The sequence below is a fragment of the Scheffersomyces stipitis genome, chromosome 6 (genome assembly GCF_000209165.1).
Source record: "Scheffersomyces stipitis CBS 6054 chromosome 6, complete sequence".
In the NCBI taxonomy this organism is placed as follows: Eukaryota; Fungi; Ascomycota; class Pichiomycetes; order Serinales; family Debaryomycetaceae; genus Scheffersomyces; species Scheffersomyces stipitis.
In genome coordinates, this window is record NC_009046.1 from 509,387 (window position 1) to 533,459 (window position 24,073).

At 42.4% G+C, this 24,073-nt stretch overlaps 10 protein-coding genes across 10 annotated transcripts; 8 read left to right on the plus strand and 2 right to left on the minus strand. All coding sequences in view use genetic code 12, as the record gives it.

Annotated features, from left to right (window-relative positions):
- The first annotated feature begins 158 nt into the window (after positions 1-158).
- ERG2 (C-8 sterol isomerase) lies at positions 159-930 on the plus strand. The gene has a single exon (XM_001385408.1). It carries the CDS (start codon positions 198-200, stop codon positions 849-851), a length of 654 nt encoding a protein of 217 aa, XP_001385445.1. The 5' UTR covers positions 159-197; the 3' UTR covers positions 852-930.
- A 3,850-nt stretch (positions 931-4,780) lies between these two features.
- ATG3 (protein involved in autophagocytosis during starvation) lies at positions 4,781-5,737 on the plus strand (the record flags this gene model as incomplete). Its single annotated transcript, XM_001385409.1, has 1 exon — positions 4,781-5,737. One exon carries the CDS (start codon positions 4,781-4,783, stop codon positions 5,735-5,737), a length of 957 nt encoding a protein of 318 aa, XP_001385446.2.
- Positions 5,738-6,154: 417 nt separating this feature from the next.
- Positions 6,155-8,305, plus strand: LRO1 (phospholipid:diacylglycerol acyltransferase). Its single transcript, XM_001385410.1, has one exon. It carries the CDS (start codon positions 6,166-6,168, stop codon positions 8,206-8,208), a length of 2,043 nt encoding a protein of 680 aa, XP_001385447.2. The 5' UTR covers positions 6,155-6,165; the 3' UTR covers positions 8,209-8,305.
- Positions 8,306-8,593: 288 nt separating this feature from the next.
- GON1 (possible rho-like GTPase involved in secretory vesicle transport) lies at positions 8,594-10,824 on the plus strand. The gene has a single exon (XM_001385411.1). It carries the CDS (start codon positions 8,598-8,600, stop codon positions 10,638-10,640), a length of 2,043 nt encoding a protein of 680 aa, XP_001385448.2. The 5' UTR covers positions 8,594-8,597; the 3' UTR covers positions 10,641-10,824.
- PICST_61583 (predicted protein) lies at positions 10,818-11,420 on the plus strand (the record flags this gene model as incomplete). Its single annotated transcript, XM_001385412.1, has 1 exon — positions 10,818-11,420. The coding sequence occupies one exon, from the start codon at positions 10,818-10,820 to the stop codon at positions 11,418-11,420; it is 603 nt and encodes a 200-aa protein (XP_001385449.1).
- Positions 11,421-12,708: 1,288 nt separating this feature from the next.
- PICST_61327 (predicted protein) lies at positions 12,709-13,182 on the plus strand (the record flags this gene model as incomplete). The annotated part of the gene is made up of 2 exons (XM_001385413.1): positions 12,709-12,897; positions 12,922-13,182. Coding segments are annotated over 2 exons (450 nt in total), but the record flags the coding sequence as incomplete, so codon positions are not given.
- A 928-nt stretch (positions 13,183-14,110) lies between these two features.
- PICST_48230 (hypothetical protein) lies at positions 14,111-18,097 on the plus strand (the record flags this gene model as incomplete). The annotated part of the gene is made up of 1 exon (XM_001385414.1): positions 14,111-18,097. One exon carries the CDS (start codon positions 14,111-14,113, stop codon positions 18,095-18,097), a length of 3,987 nt encoding a protein of 1,328 aa, XP_001385451.2.
- A 171-nt stretch (positions 18,098-18,268) lies between these two features.
- On the minus strand, positions 18,269-21,955 carry SIN3 (transcription regulatory protein; the record flags this gene model as incomplete). Its single annotated transcript, XM_001385752.1, has 1 exon — positions 18,269-21,955. The coding sequence occupies one exon, from the start codon at positions 21,953-21,955 to the stop codon at positions 18,269-18,271; it is 3,687 nt and encodes a 1,228-aa protein (XP_001385789.2).
- A 102-nt stretch (positions 21,956-22,057) lies between these two features.
- Positions 22,058-22,979, minus strand: PICST_32737 (predicted protein; the record flags this gene model as incomplete). The annotated part of the gene is made up of 3 exons (XM_001385753.1): positions 22,058-22,380; positions 22,494-22,540; positions 22,921-22,979. Coding segments are annotated over 3 exons (429 nt in total), but the record flags the coding sequence as incomplete, so codon positions are not given.
- Positions 22,980-23,592: 613 nt separating this feature from the next.
- On the plus strand, positions 23,593-24,041 carry RBP11 (RNA polymerase II core subunit; the record flags this gene model as incomplete). Its single annotated transcript, XM_001385415.1, has 2 exons — positions 23,593-23,645; positions 23,726-24,041. 2 exons carry the CDS (start codon positions 23,593-23,595, stop codon positions 24,039-24,041), a joined length of 369 nt encoding a protein of 122 aa, XP_001385452.1.
- Positions 24,042-24,073: the final 32 nt, after the last annotated feature.

Here is a 24,073-nt window from a genome sequence, read left to right on the forward strand (position 1 = left end):
GGTACGATCGTATAGTGAAAAAACCGAATGAATAAAATTCGATAGACGTTCATTCTGGCGTACGTATATTAGCCGCAAGTCTCTCAAGTGTTCCGAGTTTGTCAAGTCTTTGTCATTTTCCATAGATTTATCAACTATTTGGACTTCAGATCAAATCGTCAGGTAGAGATCATACAGCAATTTTCCGTCTGGCCAAAATGAGATACGCATTCTACATCTTGATTCCTCTCTTTTTCTACAGTGTCTTGGACCGCTTGTTCGACACCTGGTTGCCTACAAATTACAGGTTCAGCAAGGACAAGTTGGTGGAATTGTCCAGAGAAGTCATCGCCAACCATCCAGATGGAAATGCCACTGCCATCATGATTGAATTGGCTCCAAAGATCAAGGCAGAATACCCAGATCTCATCAACGACTTGAACTTTGACGACTGGGTCTACAACAACGCCGGTGGTGCCATGGGTACCATGTTCATTTTGCATGCTTCGATTTCTGAATACCTCATCTTCTTTGGAACTGCCATTGGAACAGAGGGTCACACTGGTGTTCACTTTGCTGACGACTACTTCACCATCTTGAGTGGTAAGCAGCTTGCTGCCTACCCTGGTGCTTTGGCTCCAGAAGTGTACTTGCCAGGAGACTGCCACCATTTGCCAAGAGGAGACGTCAAGCAATACGCTATGCCTGGTGAAGCTTTTGCTTTGGAATTGGCTCAAGGTTGGATCCCTGCTATGTTGCCATTTGGTTTCATGGACACCATCAGTTCCACATTGGACATCCACACCTTCTATAGAACCTCCTACTTCACCGGTAAGGATATGATCAGAAACTTGCTCAACGGTAAGTTTTAGTCAATATAGAAATACCGAGCCATAGATTGTATAGATGCCAACAAAAATTTATATTTGAAGCAATTATTAATGTTTGTATATTAATTAAACAAGAATCATTTTTACATATCTAGATATGCGCAAGAACCTGAGCGAGGTTCCATCATCTCTATAGGTCTCATTACCCATGAAGTTCATAAATAGGCTCATTTTGAACATGAAATAAAGGTTTTATTCAAATGCAAATGCTGGCTGTCCGGGCAAATTAATACAGAAGCATAAAGACAACAAAACGAAACAGACAAAAGACACTGTGACAATAGTATATCGTAAACAGCATGTAAATGCAAATAGCTAATACAGATCAGACGAGAAAGTGAAGAAGTCGTAATAAAATAATACATGTGTCAGGACAGATCCACTCAGTTGAGTTCAACGAGTGTGATAATGTAACATTATATCATGCACAGTGACCACCCAACTGCAACAACGATTTGGCAACGCTGAAGCTGTTGGGGGTTCCAAACAGGTTGGCGATAGGCGACGACGTGAGAATGGTTTTGTTTTTGTCCTCGTCACTCGAGGCCTTTTCGTTGGAATCAGACAAGATCGAGCCGTTGTTTGTATTGGCAGCAGCGTTTATTGTCGAGTTGTTGGTTGTATTGAGAATGGTCATGTCGTTGTCTTCGTCTATGGTGTCGTCGTTTTGGTTACTGTTGCTATGGTTGTTATTATTGTTGTAGAAAAGAGTGGAGTTTGCTCGTCTCATTGGAGTCTTCAAGATCTTGTTGATAGAGGGCAAGGCGTTGGTTTCGTTCTCGGAGAAAGAAGCAAGAGACGATGCAGCTGGTGCCGTCAACTTGATGGAGGGGATTCTGACCGAGCCAGAAACTGAAGCTGCAGCAAAGGGAAGCAAGAAGGAGTTCTGGGAGAAGGAGTTGATGGCAGAGGGTACGTGAGTTGCGATATTTAAAGACGTGTTGGACTTGTTGTGTTCAAGAGTGAGTTTGGGGAGCTTGACCTGGTTGAATTGACCAAGAGACAAGGGCAACTTCTTTTCTGTCATGGAGTTGCTGGAATGGAAGATTGAGTTCTTTTTTATCTGAAACAACTTCAACTTGTGGTTGTTTCTATTAGATTTTATTTGTTTGTTGTATGCAATTTTGGATAATGAAGGACGGTCCTTGTTGATTTTGTAGGACGAGGCGGCAGCGCTCAACAACTTGGTTCTGGTCTTCAAGTTGATGTTGATGGAGGAAGAGTAGGGTGCCGGTTCTGGAGGTGTAGGCAATTGGTTGTTGATGAAGACTTTGTTTGCTGGCGTTGGCGATGCAGAAGGAGATAACGGCAAGTTTGTCAGTTTCTTTGATTCCAAAGCAGGCGACAAGATCGACTTTTTTGTTGAAGTTTTGGAGCAATTGGAGAAGACAATTGTCTCTGAAGCCAGCAACAGCAACTTGGATTTGGCATTTTGCTTCTGCTGCAACTTGTAGAGGGCCAATTGCAACTTCAACTTCAACTTTGTCGCAGCCAAACCAGCGGCATCGTTCTTGTACGCGTGTCCAGGGTTGGAAACACGGTTGGACGAGATCTTGAAGTTAGGCGAAGAACACGTAGAAGACGTGGAGCGGTAGTCGGAAAAGCTGATGGACTTGATGGGCGAGAACTTCTTGTGGGAGGTGAAGGACTTGGCGGCGGTGTTGAGATCTGAGTGTCTTTTCTTGAACAGAGGAGTCAATGCTATGGAGGTGGAAGAAGTCAAGTTGATTCTCGAGTACTTCTTCTTTTTGAGCGGAGTGGAGTTGGACGAGGCGGAAGCCGACGAGTTCAAACGGGAGTTGTTGATGGGAGCCAAGGCGACTCTGTTGGAGGTTAAGGACATCAAAGGGCTGGTGGTTGTTGGTGTTGTGGGAAAAGACAGAAAGAATAGTGCTACTGAAAAGTAGTGAATATAACTGAAGCGAGCGAAAGAGTTTTTTGTGAGCAGTTGATCTACGGAGATGTCTGAGATGCACCAGACAGACACGGCAGTGAAAGCAGACCACGAAAGAGAGACGGTGGAGGGATGGAGATGAAGATGAAGAGGTAAAGAAGAGAGCAATTCTGGTGGAAAATCAAAGCAACTCAAATGAATATACAGCTACGCCAGACTCAGGAACCAAAACATATACAGCTACATGTACCTATAAGTAGCACGACCACAAAGTTTGCGTATAGAGAACGTACAAAGACAGGAAAAGGGTACCACCACAACAAACACCTAGCGGCAGATCGCGTCTGCACCAGCCTGGGCCCGATTCGGCAGGGTAATGAAGCTTCAAAGCAGCAAAACACAAACAGTGGGCCTGGCACCGATGGCCGGACGTGTTTGATGACGTCCCAACTGGTAGGTAAATATTTGGTGTTTACCTTTTCGGGGGACATTGGCTGTGAAAAACGACCGTGTTGTTTGTTGATGTTTTGGTGGGTGCACGCGGTGCGAGGATTTTGCAGCTGTGGGTGCAGGCGAGTAACGTATGTGAATGCAATTGGTGGGCTCAGTTGTTGGGGAAGCTGGAGCGTGAAGAAAGAGTTGGAGTGGGAGTTGTGGTCCCTGGTCTGGTGGGGGTGGGCTGGTGGAGACTGAGCTGGAGGCGGTGCCGTATTCTACACAGTGTGTGGTGGCAATTTCAGCGCAGCCCGAGCAGGCTGTCTGGTCGAGCTCACTGCTTCTGCGACTCCTTCTGCGACCTCGTCTTTTTTCTTGTTTTCCTGCGCGCGAAACTAAACCGTACATTAGTCGCGATGCTAAATCTGTGTACCTCAGCAGGTGTGTACAGCTGGGCTGCTCTCGTCTGGCGTTCTTCGCCTGTTTTGTCCCTTCATTGCTGCAGCTTGACTGCCCCAGTCGCAGAGCCAGGCCAAAGCCGTGGCCTCCCGCTTGCTGCCCCGAAGATCTCTGTTTTCGTGTCGCAGATAGACGCAGCGCATGACCAGTCTCTTGTCGAGCTCACGCCGGGAGCCGGTCGCGCTCTACATTCTCTTCGTTGGAACAAGACTATTATTGTTATTGTTCGCAGGGCAGAAACGTCGCTTGCGAACTCGTAAACAGACATGGATTTTCTCCAGCCCATTGTCTGCGTCTGGCAATATTGTTGCAATGCCTACAAACACGTCGCTACGTATTCCTGTTATTGTTATGACGTACGACTGGAGCAGTTGCACTCGCGACAGTCACTTCTACGTAACCACGAAGCTTCATTGCCACGTAGCCTCTGGCAGTGGTGCTGTCTATGCTGAAGTGCGAATTTTGCACCCATCAAAAATACGATTTAGATTCCAGAAGAAAAATGCCAAATAAGAGCAAATTGCATTGGCAACTTCTAAAAGATGTGATTAACTAGAATAGTGTCGTAGGTTTTACTACTTTTGCCCTCGTTGCCATTGGCCACAGTATATTTGTTTTCAGATGCTTAACTCTTGTATCTCTTGTATCTCTTGCGAATAGTTCTTTAATTCTTCACTCTTAATTCTTAATTCTTTTCATTTCTACAACCTACAATCCTACAATCCTACAATCCTACAATCCTACAATATCCTCATATCCAAAATTCATATTCAGAACAATATTAGTATACTGACAAGATGACAACCTCAAAAATGTAGCATACAAAGTCAGCTCAATTCCTACTCGCACGGTTCTTCTAGGAACATCGTATCCGTACTCATCCCTTCCGTAATATTCACGTGACCGGACAAATGACTCTGAACACACAATGTTATCTAATCAGTAGCACTTCTCCTGCGATAACCACCATCTGCTTTCTTTAAGGGCAGAAACGTAGTAAATTCACACGCAGTTCTATAACTATTTGTACTGGCTGCCATAAATTTCTGAACGAACGAATTTCTCTGGACCGACCATTTCAAATAGACAATAATCAAATAGACACATTTCACATTTGCCTCTCATGTTAAGATCCAAATTATCCTCATTGAGAGAGTACTTGACTCCCATCAACCACAACTCCAATTTCTCCACCACAGGCGAGATCAGTCCGGAGGAGTTCGTCCAGGCTGGCGATTACTTGGTCTACAAGTTTCCTACGTGGCAATGGTCGACTTGCCCCAAGAACCTCCAGAAGAGCTTCTTGCCTGCTGATAAACAGTTTCTTATAACGAGACATGTTCCCAGCTACCAAAGAGCATCAAACTATCTTACTGGAGGCAACGTAGACTTTGACGACGACGAAGAGTATGAGGATGATGAAGAAGGTGACGGTTGGGTCAAATCCCGTAAGGTGGTCAGTGTTACCAAGCCACAGGATGGTCAAGAGGAAGAGCCACAAGAAATCAACGATATTGATGACTTGATCGATGTCACCGCCGAAGGGGCCGAGGACGACGGAGACAACTTGGAGGACTTCGACGATCTTGATATTCGCAATGACGGAGGCAGTGTCAGAAAGTATGACATGTACATCACGTATCTGACATCGTATAGAGTTCCCAAAATGTACTTGGTTGGATTCAATGCTAATGGAATTCCGCTCACGCCCGACCAGATGTTTGAAGACATCAATGCTGACTACAAAGACAAGACGGCCACGATTGAGAACTTACCGGTAGCGCACAACACAACTTCAGTGTCAATTCACCCTTGCAAGCACTCTCTGGTGATGAAGGTTTTGATGAAGCATTCGAAGCTGAAGAAGACCAGAGAAGAGGTAAATCACTTAAGTGAAGAGTTGGGCAAGACAAATATATCGGACAAGTCCCAGGAAGATACCGGAAAGGATGCTGAAGCTGCTGCTGGACCAGAAGCCGAGGATTCTATCAGAGTAGACCAATATTTGGTGATTTTCTTGAAGTTCATCGCCAGCGTGACCCCTGGAATTGAGTACGACTACACTATGGATGCGCTTTGAGGAAGGTTAGGTTATTATTGTCGTTAATTAGTAGAGTAGGGAATAGAGTCGTTGTAGTAATGGTATATTTTAATGGAAATATGGGGTATATGCACGTGAAAGTCTCTCGTATGGGATTTGAGGAAGACAGGGCAGATATATCCAAGTAGTTTGATATTATGTAATGAAACACTATATGCTATATAAGCGAGGCATATCATGTAGTTGAGAGATAATGTAGAACTTCTCGTACAAATCACAATTGTCTTAATTTTTGCATCTGTTGAACGCAAAGAACATTCCATATCCGGGCTGACACGCATTTCCGAGGCTTTGCATATTTATTAATATTATTCGAATTTCACAAACAGTACCAGTTAAAGATAAAAAAGAGTCTTTTTCTTCTTTCTTATCTTTTTAACTTGTTTTGCTTACGCGTCGTTGCTGTCATGTCAAATCTTTCCAACAGAAGGCGGAGCAAACTGGAAGATTCACTAGACGTTTCCGAGGGTGCTGCCAAGGCATCCGGTGTAGCTTACCTCGGTAAAGTCTTCTCTGCCCATACCACCGGACCCGATGGTCAAGAGGGCCACCATATCCATCAGCATATTGGCAAACCGAGCTCAATTGAAGAGAAGGACACACCTAGACCCCCAATCATATCAACAAGTTCTTCCTCTTCAACTTCGTCAAAGTCAAAAAGAAAGTTCCATGAAAAAAGAAGAGTTGTCTTCATCTTTGGTGCCTTCCTTGGGCTATTTCTCACCATTGGCTATAGTACCTACTACAATCCCTCAATCAAGAACGAGATAGACAAGATTGTAAGGATAGATCGATTCAACGATTTCTTTGAAGACTGGAAGGATTGGAAGGATATTTTACCAGTAGGCTTGCAGAGCATTTTGAGTGAACAATTGGGCCAGAAGGATGATGCTTTACAATATTCGCCAGATTCTTTTTCGGTAGGAAGACGCTTGGCAGCTACAATGAACTTGACCCTGGAATATAACGTTCTTTTGGTGCCGGGGGTCATCTCCACTGGAATTGAGTCCTGGGGAGTCTCTACCGAAGGGGATTGTCCTTCCATTAGCCACTTCCGGAAACGGCTCTGGGGCTCCTTCTATATGCTCAGGACCATGGTTCTAGACAAGAAGTGCTGGTTGAAACATATAATGCTTGATCCGGTGACAGGATTGGACCCTCACAATATTAAGATGAGGGCTGCTCAGGGTTTCGAGGCCGCAGACTACTTCATGGTGGGCTACTGGATCTGGAACAAGATTCTTCAGAACTTGGCTGTCATTGGATATGGACCCAATACTATGCAAGTTGCCTCTTACGACTGGAGATTGGCATTTCTAGATTTGGAAAAGAGAGACGGCTACTTTTCTAAGATTAAGAGCCAGATAGAAGTCACCAAGAACTTGAATGGTAAAAAGTCGATTATAGTCGGCCATTCTATGGGAGCTCAGATTTCCTACTACTTCTTGAAATGGGTCGAAGCAGAAAACTACGGCGGAGGTGGTCCAAATTGGGTTAATGATCACATTGAAGCTTTTGTAGATATCTCCGGTTCGACTCTTGGAACACCCAAAACTATTCCGGCTCTTCTTTCAGGTGAAATGAAAGATACAGTACAATTGAATGCTTTGGCAGTCTACGGTTTAGAACAGTTTTTCAGCAGGAAAGAACGTGTAGACTTATTGCGGACCTTCGGAGGAATCGCAGGCATGCTCCCTAAAGGAGGATCAACTATATGGGGAGATTTAGAACGAGCTCCAGACGACGATATTTCAGATTACTCTGAAGATGTAGAAGGTGCAATTAAGAAGAACAACGATTCATTTGGAAATTTTATCAGACACAAGAAGAAAGACGGCACAGTACTGAACTTCACTATTGAACAAAGTATCGACATGTTACTCGATGAGTCTCCAAATTGGTATAAAGAAAGAGTAGAACATCAGTATTCGTATGGAATTGCAAAGACAAAGGAGGAGCTTGAAAGAAACAACAAGGATCACCTGAAGTTCTCCAATCCTTTGGAAGCGGCATTGCCAAACGCTCCAGACATGAAAATCTTTTGCTTCTACGGAGTGGGAAAACCTACCGAGAGGGCCTACAATTATGTGGATGCTGATCTGCAGACCGGATTGCACAAGGTGATTGATCCTGATGCCGAAACGCCTGTGTATCTAGGCGATGGTGATGGTACTGTCTCTCTCTTGGCGCACACTATGTGCCACGAGTGGAAGAAGGGTTCAGAGCTGAGATACAATCCTAGTGGAATCCCGGTGACTATCGTAGAGATTATGAATGAACCAGATAGGTATGACATCAGAGGAGGAGCCAAGACTGCCGACCATGTGGATATTCTTGGTAGTGCCGAGTTGAACGAATTGGTTTTGCGGGTGGCTGCAGGTGTAGGCGATGGCATTGAAGACCATTACGTTAGCAATCTTCGTTATATAGCAGAGAAGATGGCTATCTAGACTACGATAGAGTATTTGCACTAGACTCAATAGATAAATGCGACTGTTAAAGTCTGTAAACCATGTTATATGTCTAGAAATATATGTTTGGTGAATGACACATCTGTAGAATGCGCCAAGTCCAATTAAGACCAATTAAGACAATCTTTCTAGCTATTTAATGTGTTGGATTTCTATTTAGATTCAATTTACTTCAAGAATACGAGAGAATAGTATGGCTCAGAAATATATATGTCAATTCCACCAGAATTACTCAAAGAATTACTACTGGAAAATAGAAGCTAATATTGCCTGTCTGAATTTCATGCGCACATAATTCTACTTGCTCCACCATAAGAATCGCAATCGTCTGCTCATTCTTTAGAGCTACAGCACCAACAATATTCCCAATGTCGCAAGACACGCTTAGAGTGGTAGTATGCGGAGACGACACTGTAGGGAAGTCGTCCCTCGTATCGTCACTAATAAAAGAAACAATTATCACGGAGCAAGAAGTACTTCCACCTATAACAATATCTGGAGACGACTATACCAACAGTTTTCTGGAATATGCCTCGAGCACTGAGGGCAAGAGCTCCAAGAAGTCCCGAAAACATCCACTGAAGAAAGATGAATCGTTGCAGAAGTTCAATGAGACTGGAATGAAGTTGGTACTGAAATATATACCTAACAAGACAGTGATAATAGATACAATATCGTCTGACATGGTACAACTACAAAAGGAATTGAAACGAGCCGATGTTATTTGGCTTGTATATTCTGACCACTATACGTATGAAAGAATCTCATTGCACTGGATGCCGATGTTCAGATCTATGGGAGTCAATTTGCCCATAGTGTTATGTGCCAACAAATCTGACCTTTTGCCAAAAGACACTTTAAAGACTCAGAACACTGACGAGTTCATTCCGTTGATCCATGAGTTCAAGGAAATAGAAGCCTGCGTGAGATGTAGCGCTAAGGCCAATTACAACGTAGTGGAGGCCTTCTATCTATGCCAAAGAGCGATCACCCATCCCATTTCGCCTATTTTCGACTCTAAAGAAGGCAATTTAAAACCATCAGCTATCGCTGCATTGAAGAGAGTCTTTTTCCTTTGTGACAAGGATCAAGATGGACATCTAAATTTTGAAGAATTATCTGATTTGCACAAAAAGTGCTTTGGAAAGCTGGCTACCCAGGCAGAATATGACGTGATAGTAAAAACCCTAGACCAGAGGATATACCCAGACCTCTCTTCGGGAAGTACAGGCATCTCTGAAGATGGATTCATTTTACTTAACAAGATTTACGCTGAAACTGGCAGACACGAAACGATATGGGGCATATTGAGAGCTTACCACTATACAAACTCATTGTCTTTGAACGATAGATTCTTGTTTCCAAAACTAGACGTAAATCCCAACTCAAGTGTAGAATTGAGTCCAACAGGGTATCGATTTCTTGTTGACTTATTCTTGAAATTTGACAAAGACAATGATGGTGGACTTAACGAAGAAGAGCTCAACAACTTGTTCCGACCTACTCCTGGAATTCCCAAGCTCTGGCAAGAGTCCAACTTCCCATCTTCCATAGTTTGTAATGAGGCAGGATATGTAACATTGCAAGGATGGTTGGCACAATGGAATTTGACCACTTTTTTGGACTACAAGGCAACATTGGAGTATTTGGCATATTTAGGGTTCGATGAAGATATTTCAGTCAAGGCATTGAGAATCACCAAGCCTCGTAAGAGAAGACAGAAACAAGGTAAATTCTACAGACAGAACGTCAATGATAGAAACATATTCAACTGTTTCATCTTAGGAGCACCTAAGTCAGGAAAAAGTTCCCTTCTTGAACTGTTCTTGCGTGGATCATACAGTGAAACATATTCGCCCACCATTAAACCTCGATTGTGTATCAAAGATATTGAATTGAGAGGGGGAAAACAGTGCTACTTAATTCTCGAAGAGCTCGGAGTCCACGAGTCTGCCATCCTTGAAAACAAACTGAGGCTAGACCAGTGTGATGTCATATGCTATGCTTATGATTCTTCCGATCCAGAACTGTTTCAATATCTTGTTGAATTACGAGATAAGTATTCTGTCTTGCTTGACGAGATTCCTTCGGTATTCGTAGCCCTTAAAGCCGACTTAGATAAACAACAGCAGAGATCAGATGTGCAGCCAGAAAACTACACTAGAGACCTATATCTTGGGTCCCCACTACATATTTCTTCTGCTTGGACTACTTCTTTACACGAACTATTTATTCAACTAGTAGATGCGGCTAAGATGCCAAGTACAGCTACGCCGGGTCTAGAAAGCGAACCGGATTTTACAGACCAGGAGAATTTCAAACACCTTGTCATGGCAGGAGGAGCGGTAACTGTCATGACCATAGTGTCAGTATGGATCTGGCGGAGTTCTGTACAAAGTTCCCGAATCTAGGAAACCATATCAGCTGCACATACTTTATAGTGGAACCTGCGCGACATGCACGACATCCCGAAATTTTTCTGCGACAAAGATTTTTTTTTGAACCTCATCCCTCTATAGAAGTGAAAAATCGAATTCAATCACTAGAGGTTCATATCTAGACTCATACCAAAATAGCTAGTTAACACGATGTCTGACGAAAAGGAATATAAACCAGTGACTGTAGACAAGCTCATCCCAAACACCTTTGACCTCGGCAATCTTGCTACCTTTGATCCTAACCCTTTGGACAATGAAAAATTGAAAGATGATTCCCAGAAGGAACAGTACTTGGCTTCTGTCACCAGAGACAACGTACAACTTTTGATAAACCAGATATTGTCGTTGCCAGTGAAAACAACTACCGACACACATGGCTCTTCTACAGGTCAGAACTCGACCATGACTTTGATACACTTGCCAGAACCTACTACTCCATTACCTAGAGAAAAGTCTATTCCAAAGGCTAAACCTCCTACTAAATGGGAACAGTTTGCTGCTAGAAAGGGTATCAAGGCCAAGGCTAAAGACGGCAAGATGGTGTACGATGAAGCTACGGGAGAATGGGTTCCAAAATGGGGCTACAAGGGTAAGAACAAGGACTTGGACAGCCAATGGTTGGTTGAAGTTGATGACAAGGTGAAACCAGATGAAGAATTAATAGATCCAAGAACGTTGAAGCGTGCTGAAAGAAAGAAGTTGATCAAGAAGAACGAGTTGCAGCACAAGCGTAACTTGAAGAATCAATCCTAAGTAGCTTTACTTTCATGATTCGATCAAGTCTATACGAAACACTAAAAGTGTTGATACGGACAATTACTTTGCATTTACATTAACATCAACTACTTCAACATCGGCAATAACATCAAAATAGGGATAACCATCAGCCATCAAAAAATTACAATTCTGGTGATTCTGCGAAAAGTCACCGTGGTTAGAAGCACTAATTGCAGTCTTTGGTATTCGGCTTTTTCTCGGATACTCAGCACTGTAAGACAACATTGTTAACAGATGTGTTACACGCATAAATAGCCTTGTATAATAGAAATACACTTGAAACTAGATCCATGCTGTAGTACAAATAAAGTAGAAGGCTAGTACTTTAGCATCACGTGACATGTAAACAATTGCTAGCAGAGGGTAGCATGAACTAGCTTGGAGTTGCAGCTGAGTGTTTCGTTCGCTACAAGAGTCCGATATGGGCAAATGCCAGGTAAACAGAGTAATCCTCTTGCCAATTCTGGCAAAAACTCCAGCAAACGTACGGTTTCCATTCTCTAGTAGAAGTGGATGCGAGAGAAGCATATGGTGCAGATTGGAGAGATATCCGTACACTCAATTGTAGGAGTATCTTGAACGGAGAGAAAACTTTTCTTTACGACTACTGGAATTTGAGCTAAAGTTATAAGTCACCTCCAACTCTTCGTTCTTTTCACTTTCTCATTGTAAAATTTATCCAGCCTTTATTTAATCTCGTATCGTCCTATGGGGCCCTGTCCAAGCGAGAGGAATGTCCTGCACAAAGGCACGGACTTGTTCTGGAAGGGGTGCTCTTAAGGCTATCTATTTTTGTAGTTTAATCATTTTCTAGCAGAACAGCATAGACTGGCGAAAGAAGGAAGGAAATTCCATATTAACCAGTTTTGGTTACATCGAGGACTAACTATAACCACCGCAATGAGTACTGAGTACCTTCCAGACAAGTATCTCCCCACAATTGACGTATGTAACATGAGATCTGGAAATTCATCCCACTGAGAATTGAAATGGATAGATAAATTTTCATAATTGTGTTGAAAGAAAAGCATGAAAATTATAAAACAAACTTTACTGCTAGAGTAACATACTAACGGAACAACACAGGCTATCTTGAGTGTCGCTAACTTGGAAGAGATTACCGTGAAGAGAATTCGCAATGCACTTCAGGAGCTCTTTGGAGTAGACCTCCAGCCGCACAAGGTAAGTGAAGCGATATACAATTGAGTTTATTGAAAAGACCAATAATACTCTTAATATTGAACTGAGACACTAACGTTTTTAGAAAAGTATCAATGACCTAATATTGGGTCGGTACTACGACTTGGTGGACAAGCGAGCCGAGGAAGAAAAGTACGAGAAGAAGAGACTAGAAGAAATAGGACGGCAGGATGCGTTGATGGCTGCTCGGTTACTGAAGTCCGAGATTAATGGGCCAGTGATGCGTGCCAGAACGGTGCTAGCGAAGCGGAAGGTTGACACGAAAAAGAAGGAGAAGAAGAAGCGTGAAGCTGGCACTCTTGCCAAAACTGGATTCAACAAGGAAATGGTGTTATCTACTGAACTTCTGGATATCCTTGGGATTTCGCGAACTTCACGACCACAAGTAGTGAAGCAGCTCTGGATATATATCAAGGACAACGAGCTCCAGAATCCCGACGATAAACGGCAGATCATGTGCGATGAAAAACTCCAGAAGTTGTTCAAGAAGAGTATGTGTAATTTTTGTTTAGAGATCTTCGTGATATTTCTGTACTAACATTGCATCTAGAAAAGGTGGGAGCATTCGAGATGAACAAGATCTTGTCGAAGCATATCTTCAAGCCGGAGGAGGTAGGGGAAGGCGGCGTTGTAGTCCCTACTAGTAACGGCAACTCCCCTAAGAAGATCACGAACAGCAAGAGTAAATATGTAGAGGATCTGGAGGACGACGAGGACGACTACGACGACGAATCTGAAGAAGAGTAGACCATTCTGTATTTTTAGACTAATTTCAAAATGTATCATAGGTATGGCCAGCCACATGACTACTGTAATACTTATTGTTCAGTTGCAATATATAACACAAGAGAGATAGAGTAGAAAGACGAGAGTAGATCTAAAGATAAAAGATACCTTAGATATACAGAAGGAAGAAGTTGCCAGCAGCCATTTTCAAGACCGAAAATGTACCGCAGCAAGTGTTATCTAGTAAGCAAGCTCTTCTACCTGCTCAGCCTAGAATGTGTGACATTTGTCTTGTACTATGAGCGATGTCTGCCTTGTTCTCTGATTCAGAGATTCAGATTCAAAGTAGGAACTTTCTACACCAAAACAAACAAATAAAAATAAAAAATCAAAACGAAAATAACAACATCACCAAAAGAGAATGGCGATATCGTCTTGATGCCAGCCAGTCCCTTACCTGATGCCTCAGTACACAAACATGGAACAGCATACATAACGGCCTGAGACACTCGTCTACTCCATTAGCGCGAGTTCCAGATGAGACGGCAACTGTGCAGTGCGGCTGTTTTGTATTTTCATGTCGCAGCTCTGTTTGCGACGCAAAATGCGACAAGCTCAGTCTATGCAAGCATTGATCACAACACATAATAAATATTTATGGGCTATCTTGTAAGACAACGGCCCACAACTCCAACTTCACCCCCAACAACCTCGACCTCGCTTTGTAGTAGCCGTCTGTGATGCTCGGACGTTTGAAGGACAGCGCTCGTGCCCAGAGCACCCTGTCGCTGATTCTTCTAGCAGACAACAAGCACTACGAATCGATTGATCTCACGAAACTCTACGAGAGCGTGCTAAAGCTAGTAATCTTGGAATATTGCAACGAAGCCCGATTTCGAACCCCATTACCACGTCCTGCTCCATCTCCTAACGTTTCGGCCGCTTCCTCCAACTCTTTATCGTCATCACTGTCGAAGTTCTATATGAAATCACGTAGTCTGGATTCCAACAAGGATGTGAAGCTACCAGCCAATTTCTTAGCCAACCTCGAAAAACGGCTCAATCGTATCGCCTTTAAAAAGGAAGGTCATCTGCTCGATGATGCCACCAGAAGATCGTTTCTCGCCTTTTACAACGAACTCTTGAAGCCATCGTTCAAATCTGAGCTCGAGAAGGTGAACAAACCAGAATATGTGGTTATGAAATTCGTAGCCCTCGCCAATAAAGAGCTTGTCAAATTGGATACAGTTCCACAACATGATATCAGCGTTGCTGTCTTCAAACAGGAAGAGACTTTCGTACAACAATTGATCGAATTGGTGACTAAGGATAAAGATAGTGAAGCAATCATTGAAAGACTCCAGGAGACAAGGGACTCTCTAAAGCCAACTAAAGTGTCGCTGTCGACCTCGGCCATGGGCAACCTCTCAATTCTGGACTCAAATGCTCAGTATCCGAAGCCTTCGTTCCGTGTAACAGACATGAACATGTCGTGGATCGAATTGCTTCAGAAATTGTTCTCATTAGATCAGGTCAAGATCCAACAGGATGTGTTCAGATTGAAAGATATTGCCCAAGAAAAGCCTCTTCAGAAAGATATCCAACAAGTGCTCTTTTTTTTAGACAAGAATTTGGGCCTGTTCGCACCGGAAAGCTTCACTTCAAGAGATGCCTACCAAAGTTGGAAAGAAAGACAGATTGCGTTCTGCGAGCAACTCCAAAAGAAATACCAAGTACCACCTGCAATGAAATTACTACCGATTCCACCAGTGCCCGAAAAAGAGGATTTCTACGTGTTTCCCAGAACGACGTTGACCAGACTGTATTTTGTTATCATGATAAAGCTTTGTCTAGAATTAGAACTCAAGGAGAATCCCGGTGCAATTTCTGATCCCGATAAAACTATCTTTTCCAAAGCTGAAATAAGCTTGCTCAACGTCTGTGCCAGAGTATGGCGTTTAGACTATACAACGAGGTCGACGGCTATCTTCACTGCTAGCCATTTATCGGGCGTCTTGAAAGATAAGTTAATGCCTGTGGAAAACGCTAAAGATGTGGGACCGATCGATCTTGGGGCAACCATAAAGATTTTCCACTATTGCAAGAAGATTACCGAGGATGGTGTACTAGATTGGGATGCCAAAGATACGTGGTCTTTGAGAGATCAAGATGAATGGTTTAAGAATTTGACCTTTTCATATAATCAAGCTATGTTTTCTATTAAAGACTGTCTCCAGATGATCTGTAGTAAGACTGTTCGTCCCAAGTTTGGTCCATATCTTGCTATATTGGGAGACTATATTGAGTCAGACTGTTTATTTCGCAGAGTGGAGGAGTCTGGTTTGGTTAGGAAATGGGAAAAGAAACTTAGTAAGTCACTCATAAATGTAGCTGGTGCTAGATACGCTGAATTGGTTGGAATAGTACCCAGAGACGATACGCTTAATATTCTGCATGTTCTTGATATTTCTGAAAACATGGTCAGCGATATCAGGACTCTTCAGAAACGGTACAAGAATCCATTGTTGGGGTTCCTAGACGTTTCTCGTGTCGTTGCAGCTGTTTTGACTACAATGTATTCGGCAGACGCCAAACATATTCTCGATCATATCAAAGCGTACGCTGCAAATAGAGGGGAATTTATACATTATGGTGATGCAATGGAGGCATACAAATCTTTGAGCGAGATACGGTTTATTCACAATCAAGTTAGCGAACCTGATTCTGCATTTAAATTTAATTTGGAAAACTTCTTCTACCCGTATCTTGAATCTTGGGCAGATGAAAGCGGTCAGAAGATCTACGATATCGTTAATCGATCTATTGAAATGGACTCTTATGAACCAATTGACTTGGAAAGAGATGATAAGAAATATAGTTCTTCAGTTTTGGATATGTTTTCACTCATTAAGCAATTCTTAAATATTTTAAAGAGTTTGAATTGGGCTAATGAATATCAGCTTGCAAAGGTATACACAAAGTTACTCAAGAGTATATCCGATGGAACATTGCATTATGCGAATAGCATTACAGAGAAGATTATAAAAGAACTCGATGAAGAGGAGCAGAAGCGACTCTTGCAGTTACAGGAGGCAAAGCTTGACGCTAAAAAGGGTGGCGCTGGGGGTTGGTTGAATGAAGTGAAAAGTGTAGTGTCAAATATCCAGAACAGTTCGAATAAATTGGATTTGGAAGAACCTTATAATTTCAAACCGGAGACTTGTGTGGCGTTGAATAACTTGTCGGCAATGATGGAGCAATTGGCTAGATTGGAAGACGTTTTGGATCCAGAGCAAATTTCCAATTCAGTGAGTTCTTATGATCCAAAGTCCAAAAAGAGCTACCTGAGTCATGTGGTTTCATTACGTTTAATTCGAGCAGAGAACTTGAAAACTTCAATTTCTGCTGTTTCTGGAGCCCCATCAACGTTGCGTCCATATGTTACATTGATAGATACAGCAGCAAGAAAGACGATAGGAAAAACAAGAACTATGAATCATACCACTGAGCCTGAGTGGGATGAAGAATTTGAAATGAACTTGCATCCAAATACGTCATTAACAATCTCTGCGACTGTCTGGGATGAGAAATTTGGAACTCATTCACTTTGTGGGAGAGCACTTATCCAATTGGACCCAAGAAGATTTAAACATGATGGTATTCCTCAAGAGATTTACTTGGACTTGGATACCCAAGGTAGGTTATTAATTGAAATTGCGGTAGAAAGTGAACGTGAAGATGCTGTATTTGTTATGGGCAGAGCGTTTAGAACCCTTAAGAGATCCCAGGAGAGATGTATCAAATTGATTGTGGAGAAGTTTTCTCGATTTATCCATTACTGCTTCTCAAGATCCAATTTGAGATCAATCTGTGGAAACAATGGGAACCTTAAACCCACAGAAGAGCAAGTTCATGATGCCATGATGCCTCTATATGATTACTTGAATATGAACTTGAAGGTTCTTGCCGAGTACTTAACAAATGAACTTCTTCTAAAGGTAATGCTTGCAGCCTGGATTGTCGTCCTTGCAAGTGCGGACGAGTTATTGCTTCCCAAGCTAGCCAGTGCAAAGACGTTCCAACTCACAGCACAAGCTCCACCTGCAGCTTCAGGCTGGCAAACTGCAGTTTCGTCTGCTGTCGCCAACATCACAAGTTCAATCGGAATCAGTGGCTTTGGAAAGATGCTCACTAACAATGAACTTGAAACGGTATTTTTGTGGCTCCACTTTCTTTGTAAAGAATTCTTCCACAATGATGGCTATGGTCTACCTATGCTGGATTTAAAAAATGAACAATATCAAGCATTGCTTGTGTTACCGGTTTACTACGATAGTAGACTAGACTACTTAGAGCAGGAAGTTGATAGACTTTCACCAGCTTTTGTATCTGCCTTAAGAAACAGAAACAATTTCGACAACGATGCTTCATTGCCATCTATCAATGGTGCACAGAAAGGGCTTTCTCGAGCTGGAAGCTTGATTCGGAGTAAGACTATTATGGCTAATGCCACATCAAAATCGAGAGAAAAGGCTATGAGAGAAGCAAGAGAAGCGAGATCGGAAATAGTCACTCAGACAACTATTGAAGATATCATTTTGAGAATCTTAATCATCAAGGGAGAACAAAAGTACGTAGCCAAAAGACTCGATCAGAGAGAGAAGTTGGCACATAGTATTGCAACTCAACGATTAGCAAGGGAAGCCGCTGAAGGAAGATTTAGGTAGATATTGAATGCTACTTTAGAGTATTAGAGTGTCATACAAATAGGTTTATGCATCTAAAACTAAATATCATAAATATCATATTGAATACAATGAAGTGGCTAAATGCCATTGGTATATAAGAGAATTGAATTTTACTTATAGCATGTAGAGATTCGACTTTGTAGCGATCGATCATGCCTCCTTACCTGGAATTACAGTAATGGTGGAATGTTCAGTCTGACCCTCGGCTATGATACTAGCGTCATCCTGATTAACAGTGGTCTCATCAGTAGTTGTGTCATTGACATCTTGTTGAATAGTGGTGTCGTTATTTTCTTGAACAACAGTTGCATCAGCATCATGCCTTGTTTCGGTTTCTGAAACTTGAGCAACAGCCTCAGTGTGGGGTTCGGCTTCTTTTTTGGGTTCAACAACTTCCTTTTTTGTTGAAAATTGAAAGTACGCAGAGCTACCTTTCTCAAAGAGAGCTTTGGCTTGCTGATCTAAGAGGTTAGCATCCTCGTCACCAGCCAAACCGCGTTTCCAACCAACCTCGTCATCGTTGATTAGCTTTCTCAAAGCATCAACCTTTTCGGATTTCTTCTTTCCATCTTCTGCTTGCTTGTTGTATACAACCTTTGAAGTGAACTCATCATGGGAGTTTGCTTCAAAAAACAATCTGTACGAGTTTTCACAAACAGAAACCTTCAATCCAGACGATACTCTACCTTCCACTTGATCTTCATCAACAGACTCAATGAAAGATCTCGAAAATGGCATGTTAATCTTTGAAGCTGGTACACCTTCAGTAGGATGGGACATAACGTAACTTGTAACATAGTAGTTGTATTCCTCTTCTGCATTTTCGTGGTCATTAATAGTCAAATCATCTAAGCTCACAAACTGAATGTTGGCGCTGTTGGTACTCTCCTTAAACGTAATTTTGAACATATTCTCATCAGTTGACATCAAAGCTCTTACTTGCATTCTGTACAAGATTTGATCCTTTGCTGTAGACGTTGGACTGGATCTGTCAGACTCATACAAAACCATCATTTCCGACGTCTTGGAATCAGTTACCATTGAATGCATGTGCTTAACCATGGCTTGAACAACTTTGTCTACTGTGTAGACTTTGTAGGCTCTGTTTCTGTACCCTTGACGTAAGGATTCTTCGAACCACTGGTGCTCGATCTCACCTTCAATCAATCTTTCCGACAACTCTAACACTTGCAAGTAACAATCCTTAGTTCCAAGAATCTCGACACCCATGTCTTCAAGTTGGTGAGAAAGTAAATTCAAATCTTTGGCAAAACGAGGATGTCTACGAGCTCTGATTTCCTTACCAACTTCCTCATTCATAGCCTTGATTTCTTCCAAGCGTTCATACAAAGTTCTCAAATGGCGGAAAAAGACATATATAGTAGTGTTACAGAAGAAGTTGTACTTGTCGCGTTTGGTATCACTGTCATCGTCATTCAAGGAAAACTTTGTGTTGGCAGTCTTGATCCACAATTCGCTGGACTTCTCGACTTCATCGACCAATTCCTGTTCTTCAAGATCGTTACTTTGTGGAGTAGGAGAATCAGAGCGTTCATCTTTCTTTGACTTTGATTGTTTCTTCAAGACATCACGTAACAAATCAGATTCACGGCTACGCTTCTTAGGAATAAGTGATTGACCACTGGCTTCTGCATTTTCGGAAGTGGTTCCATTTTCATCAGTTTCATCAGCAGTGGTTTTCTCGGATTTACCTCTAGACGTTAAAGCCCTTTCGATATCTTCAGTAGGGATACCAAAGAATAACGAAACAAAGAATTGGAAGAATTGGGTCAACTTGTCTCTGTCATTCGAAGAGTAGTTAGACGAACGGTTGATAAAAACATCAGCTAATTTCAAAATATCCTTCAAAATATCGTAGTCTTTGAAAACGTAGCTCAATTGTTCTTGTGGCTTGGGAGTTAGAGGGTGCAATCTCTTGTTTTGCTGTTCAACCTTGACGCTACTGATTTCACTCACAAGCTGCTTGGCGGTCAACAACTTCTTATCAGCTTGCTTGAATGTCAAACCCAAATGATCCAACGATTTGTAGAATACCTTCTGCTCCATTTCTCTCCAAACCTTGTTCCATTCCCTTTGAGCTCTCTTCCATTCTTCATCCTTTTGTTTTAATCTCTTCAAAACGATGGGAACGGCAATGGCCGGGTTCTCATGCAAAGCATCGATTACTTCGAACCCACGGTCTTTGTCGTAGATTTTTCTGATAACTTTTTTGTAAATAGTTGTGGAATTGTGTCCCAATCCTGGAGGCAATTTGAAGTTTGCCTTTTGCTCAGGGGTCATATTTGCTATTCTATTGGCAATAGTCTCCAAAATCTGAATAGTTCTCAAATTGGATTCCATGTAGTAGTCAAACTCAAGCCTTTCTTCTTCAATCTTGAACAAAATTTCTTCATATTGATTTTTACGATGAGCAATGAACCCAGAATCTTCAGAGGCCCATGTTGGATGTCCGACCCATTCGTCATTCAACACCTCCCAACACATTTCATCTCTACCAGAACAAGGCATGTAGGTCTCAGCTTTGGGTAATTGTCTATAGGATGGACCATATGCTTTACACAATGACAACTCCAATTGATGCTTTTTGAATGTGATGTTTTCGATGTGCTGAGGTTTCTCTTCGTAGCCTACAAAGGACTTGAACCAGTTGAATAGGTCTGGGTGGCTGTCGCCAATGAAGCCATTTACTCTTTCGACCAAAGTTCTCTTGTCGATAATTTCCTGTGAATACAAATTCAAGATCTTCAAGAAATCATTGTAACTCTGTTTGTTGCCGATAGCCTTCTTGACCTTGTCAAAGAATGAGATTTCTTCCAGAAGAGACGACGTTTTGACACTGGCAGAAGGTGGAACAGGCTCGGGAATTCCTGGCACTAATGTTGGATTTACTGTAATTGTAGATACAGGCCCATTCTTACCAGAAGCGACTGCCTTCGTAGTACCAGTCTTGACCTGCGGTCCTCCTCTGACGCTCGAGATTTGAGCATCTTCATAATTGTCGTATGTATATCCTTCTGACAATGACTTTTTCTTTTTAGGCAACTCTTGTTCGGTAACTACAGTTATTCCATGTGGCTCAGGATTACCAGAAGGTACTTGAAAGTTTTGTTGAGGATATGGCTGAGCAGCACTAGGACTCAAGCCGGTAGGAGGCTGAAAGTTGCCTACTGGAGGTAACTGCGCAGTAGCATTATTGGCAGAGTAAGCTCCTTCAGTAACTGCTTGCTGTTGAGCTTGTTGTTGAACATAGGCTTGGTTGCTGGTGTCAGGCAAGAACTGTTTGAAGTCGTCTAGTAAGTCTGGCGAATTGGCAAAAAGAACTGTTACTTGTTCGTACACTTCGGCAATCGGTTTCTGTTCTCTCTGGTACGTTTGCAAGATTTCCAAGAACTGCTTGTAAATATCTGGCTGGTTAGCGAATCTAGTCTTAATCTTGTTAACATAGGAAATAGCATGATTGAATTCGATCTGGCCGCCTCCATTTTCAGCAACCTGTTGTTGCATCTGGTGTTGAGCCTGAAGCTGCTGCTGGTCTTGAGAATATTGACCAGCTGCAATTTGCTGATGTCCTTGTTCTTCGTTGCCCCATCTCTGACCATAGGTGCCATTGTTGATATTGGGTCTGGTAGTGGTACCTGTAGGCGTCGTGACTCTAATCGGATTGGGGTCCGACGGATCTAAAGAGCATTCAATGCGATATCCAGGTGGCAAAAAGGTGTTGAAGCCTTGTATCAAGTTACGATGGCCTCTGAACAAAGTAGATACTCTGTCGATGACGCCTGGAGTGTCGATACTCTGCGACTTGAAATCTTTCATGATATCAAGAAAGTTATTGTACACATCAGCCTGGTTGTAGAACTGAATTTTAACTTGGTCCAAATATGACAACGCATCCTTCACATTGAGTGGTCTGTAGACATTCGTGGTAGAAGATCTGTTAGGAATGCCTCCTCCAATAGCAGGAGGCTGTGTCGAATGCTGCGCTGTTACTTGTTGTTGCTGTTGTTGTTCAGCAGTAGATGCAGCAATTGTTGCAGGAGGAGGTAATTGAGGAGCCGGAGGATTTATAGCGACATTTGAAGGTCTCCTCAACTCCTGACTCTGTCTGTTCGGATCGTTATGTATTTGTACTTCTCCAGTGGGGTTTATGGAGGGGATGTTAAAGCTGTGACCGGGCTGTGGATGACCGGCTCCGTTACCTAATGACGGCAAACTGGGCAAGGGATAGAACGCCTGTCCACCTAATTTTGTTAGTATTCTGATAACTGATCAATAGTGAAAAATGAGTTATCTCATATTTCATTTTCCATTCGTTGCCTGCATATAGTTGGGGCAATCAAAAACTGATACATACCTGCTTCTAGGGTTGCTGGTGGAGGGAGTACTGGAGGGTGCAGACGGCTAAAGAGATGTTAGTATGGGTTATGGAGGGGAATTGGACGCGATGGACGTGGTTAGGAAGTCTATTCTCGAGAAAGGTAACATTTGGAGGAATATTTGATGAAATCTTAAATGAAAAAGGAGACATGAGGCTAGTGAATTCTTATACTATTTTGGGTAGCATAACAGACCGACGACAGCAGAAAACATGATCGATAAAGACCAGTAACAACATCGCTAATACTGTTCATATCTAGCAACGATGATCTGTGATGTATTGCTGTTGATGTACTTTTATCGAGAATGTTATCCATGACTGCCTCGCTCAGGTGAAAATCTCCTAATCGAGCCAACAAAGATAGCAACACACGGCACTTCCAGACAGTATTAAATTTACTTACTTGAACTGCTGGGTCAACGGACGCTGTTGGGCGTTCCAGGGATCTTGCTGACTGGACATCTTGGGAAGCGTTGGAACGGAAAGACTAAGCTGGAACGGTGGTGAAATTTTTATGGAGTCCTAGTGAGCTCTAGAGGAAACAATAAGTTAGGAAAAGGCGTCTCTCGGGACAATTCAGACGTAAACACGGCGGAAAAACGTGACTGAATATAACTCGTACTACGGACTGTGGTAGCTGGTTCTGGTCGAGTTCTGAGTTCGTTCCAAGTGGATTCGTGCTTTGACTTCTCTGTAGCCTCCAACAAGTTCATCACATTTGGAGAAGTGAGGATTCAGAAAACCAACCGAGATTGGAGAGGCGCCGGGTAACTGTATGTTACCCGGACATGAATGCAGATGTGCAGGACCGATGGCCCACCGAATGGCACCACAGCCAACTGATCTTTATCTCACTTTGTCGTCATCAGTCATGTGGCGTTGATCATGTGAATACGTACACCTGCCGTTTGTCATGTGGTTATATCATCTGATCGTTATCACATGGGCTGGCGAAAATTTCGGCTCTGCAACTATCAACTGTATATCCAGAATTATTCAACATTATCATATAATCTTCATTCTATAAGTTCTTTTCTATCATACACCTACTTGTAAATACAAATATCACATCACCATGAACGCCCCAGACAGATTCGAGTTGTTCATCTTGCCAGATGGTGTTGATAAGTAAGTTTTCATTTATCATGAAGTGTTTTCTGGTTCATTTTCAATTTCGATATTTTTGAGTTCCTTACTAACTTATTCAGAATAAAGATCACTCCAGATTCAAAGGTGCCCAACGCAGCCATTATTAAAATAGAAAGAGAAGACCACACCTTGGCCAACTTGTTGCGTGCACAATTGTTAAAGGACCCAAGAGTGCTATTCGCTGCCTACAAGGTAGAACATCCTTTGTTTGCAAACTTTGTGTTGAGAATCCAGACAGAAGATGATTACTCGCCCAGAGAAGCGTTGAAGAATGCCTGTTCGGGATTGATTAGCGAGTTGGACGTTATCAAGAACAGATTCAAGGACGAATGGGCTCTTAAGTCCTTGTTGAACACTAATGAAGATGATTATTAACTTCAATTCATTAATGACTTCCATGTATTCTT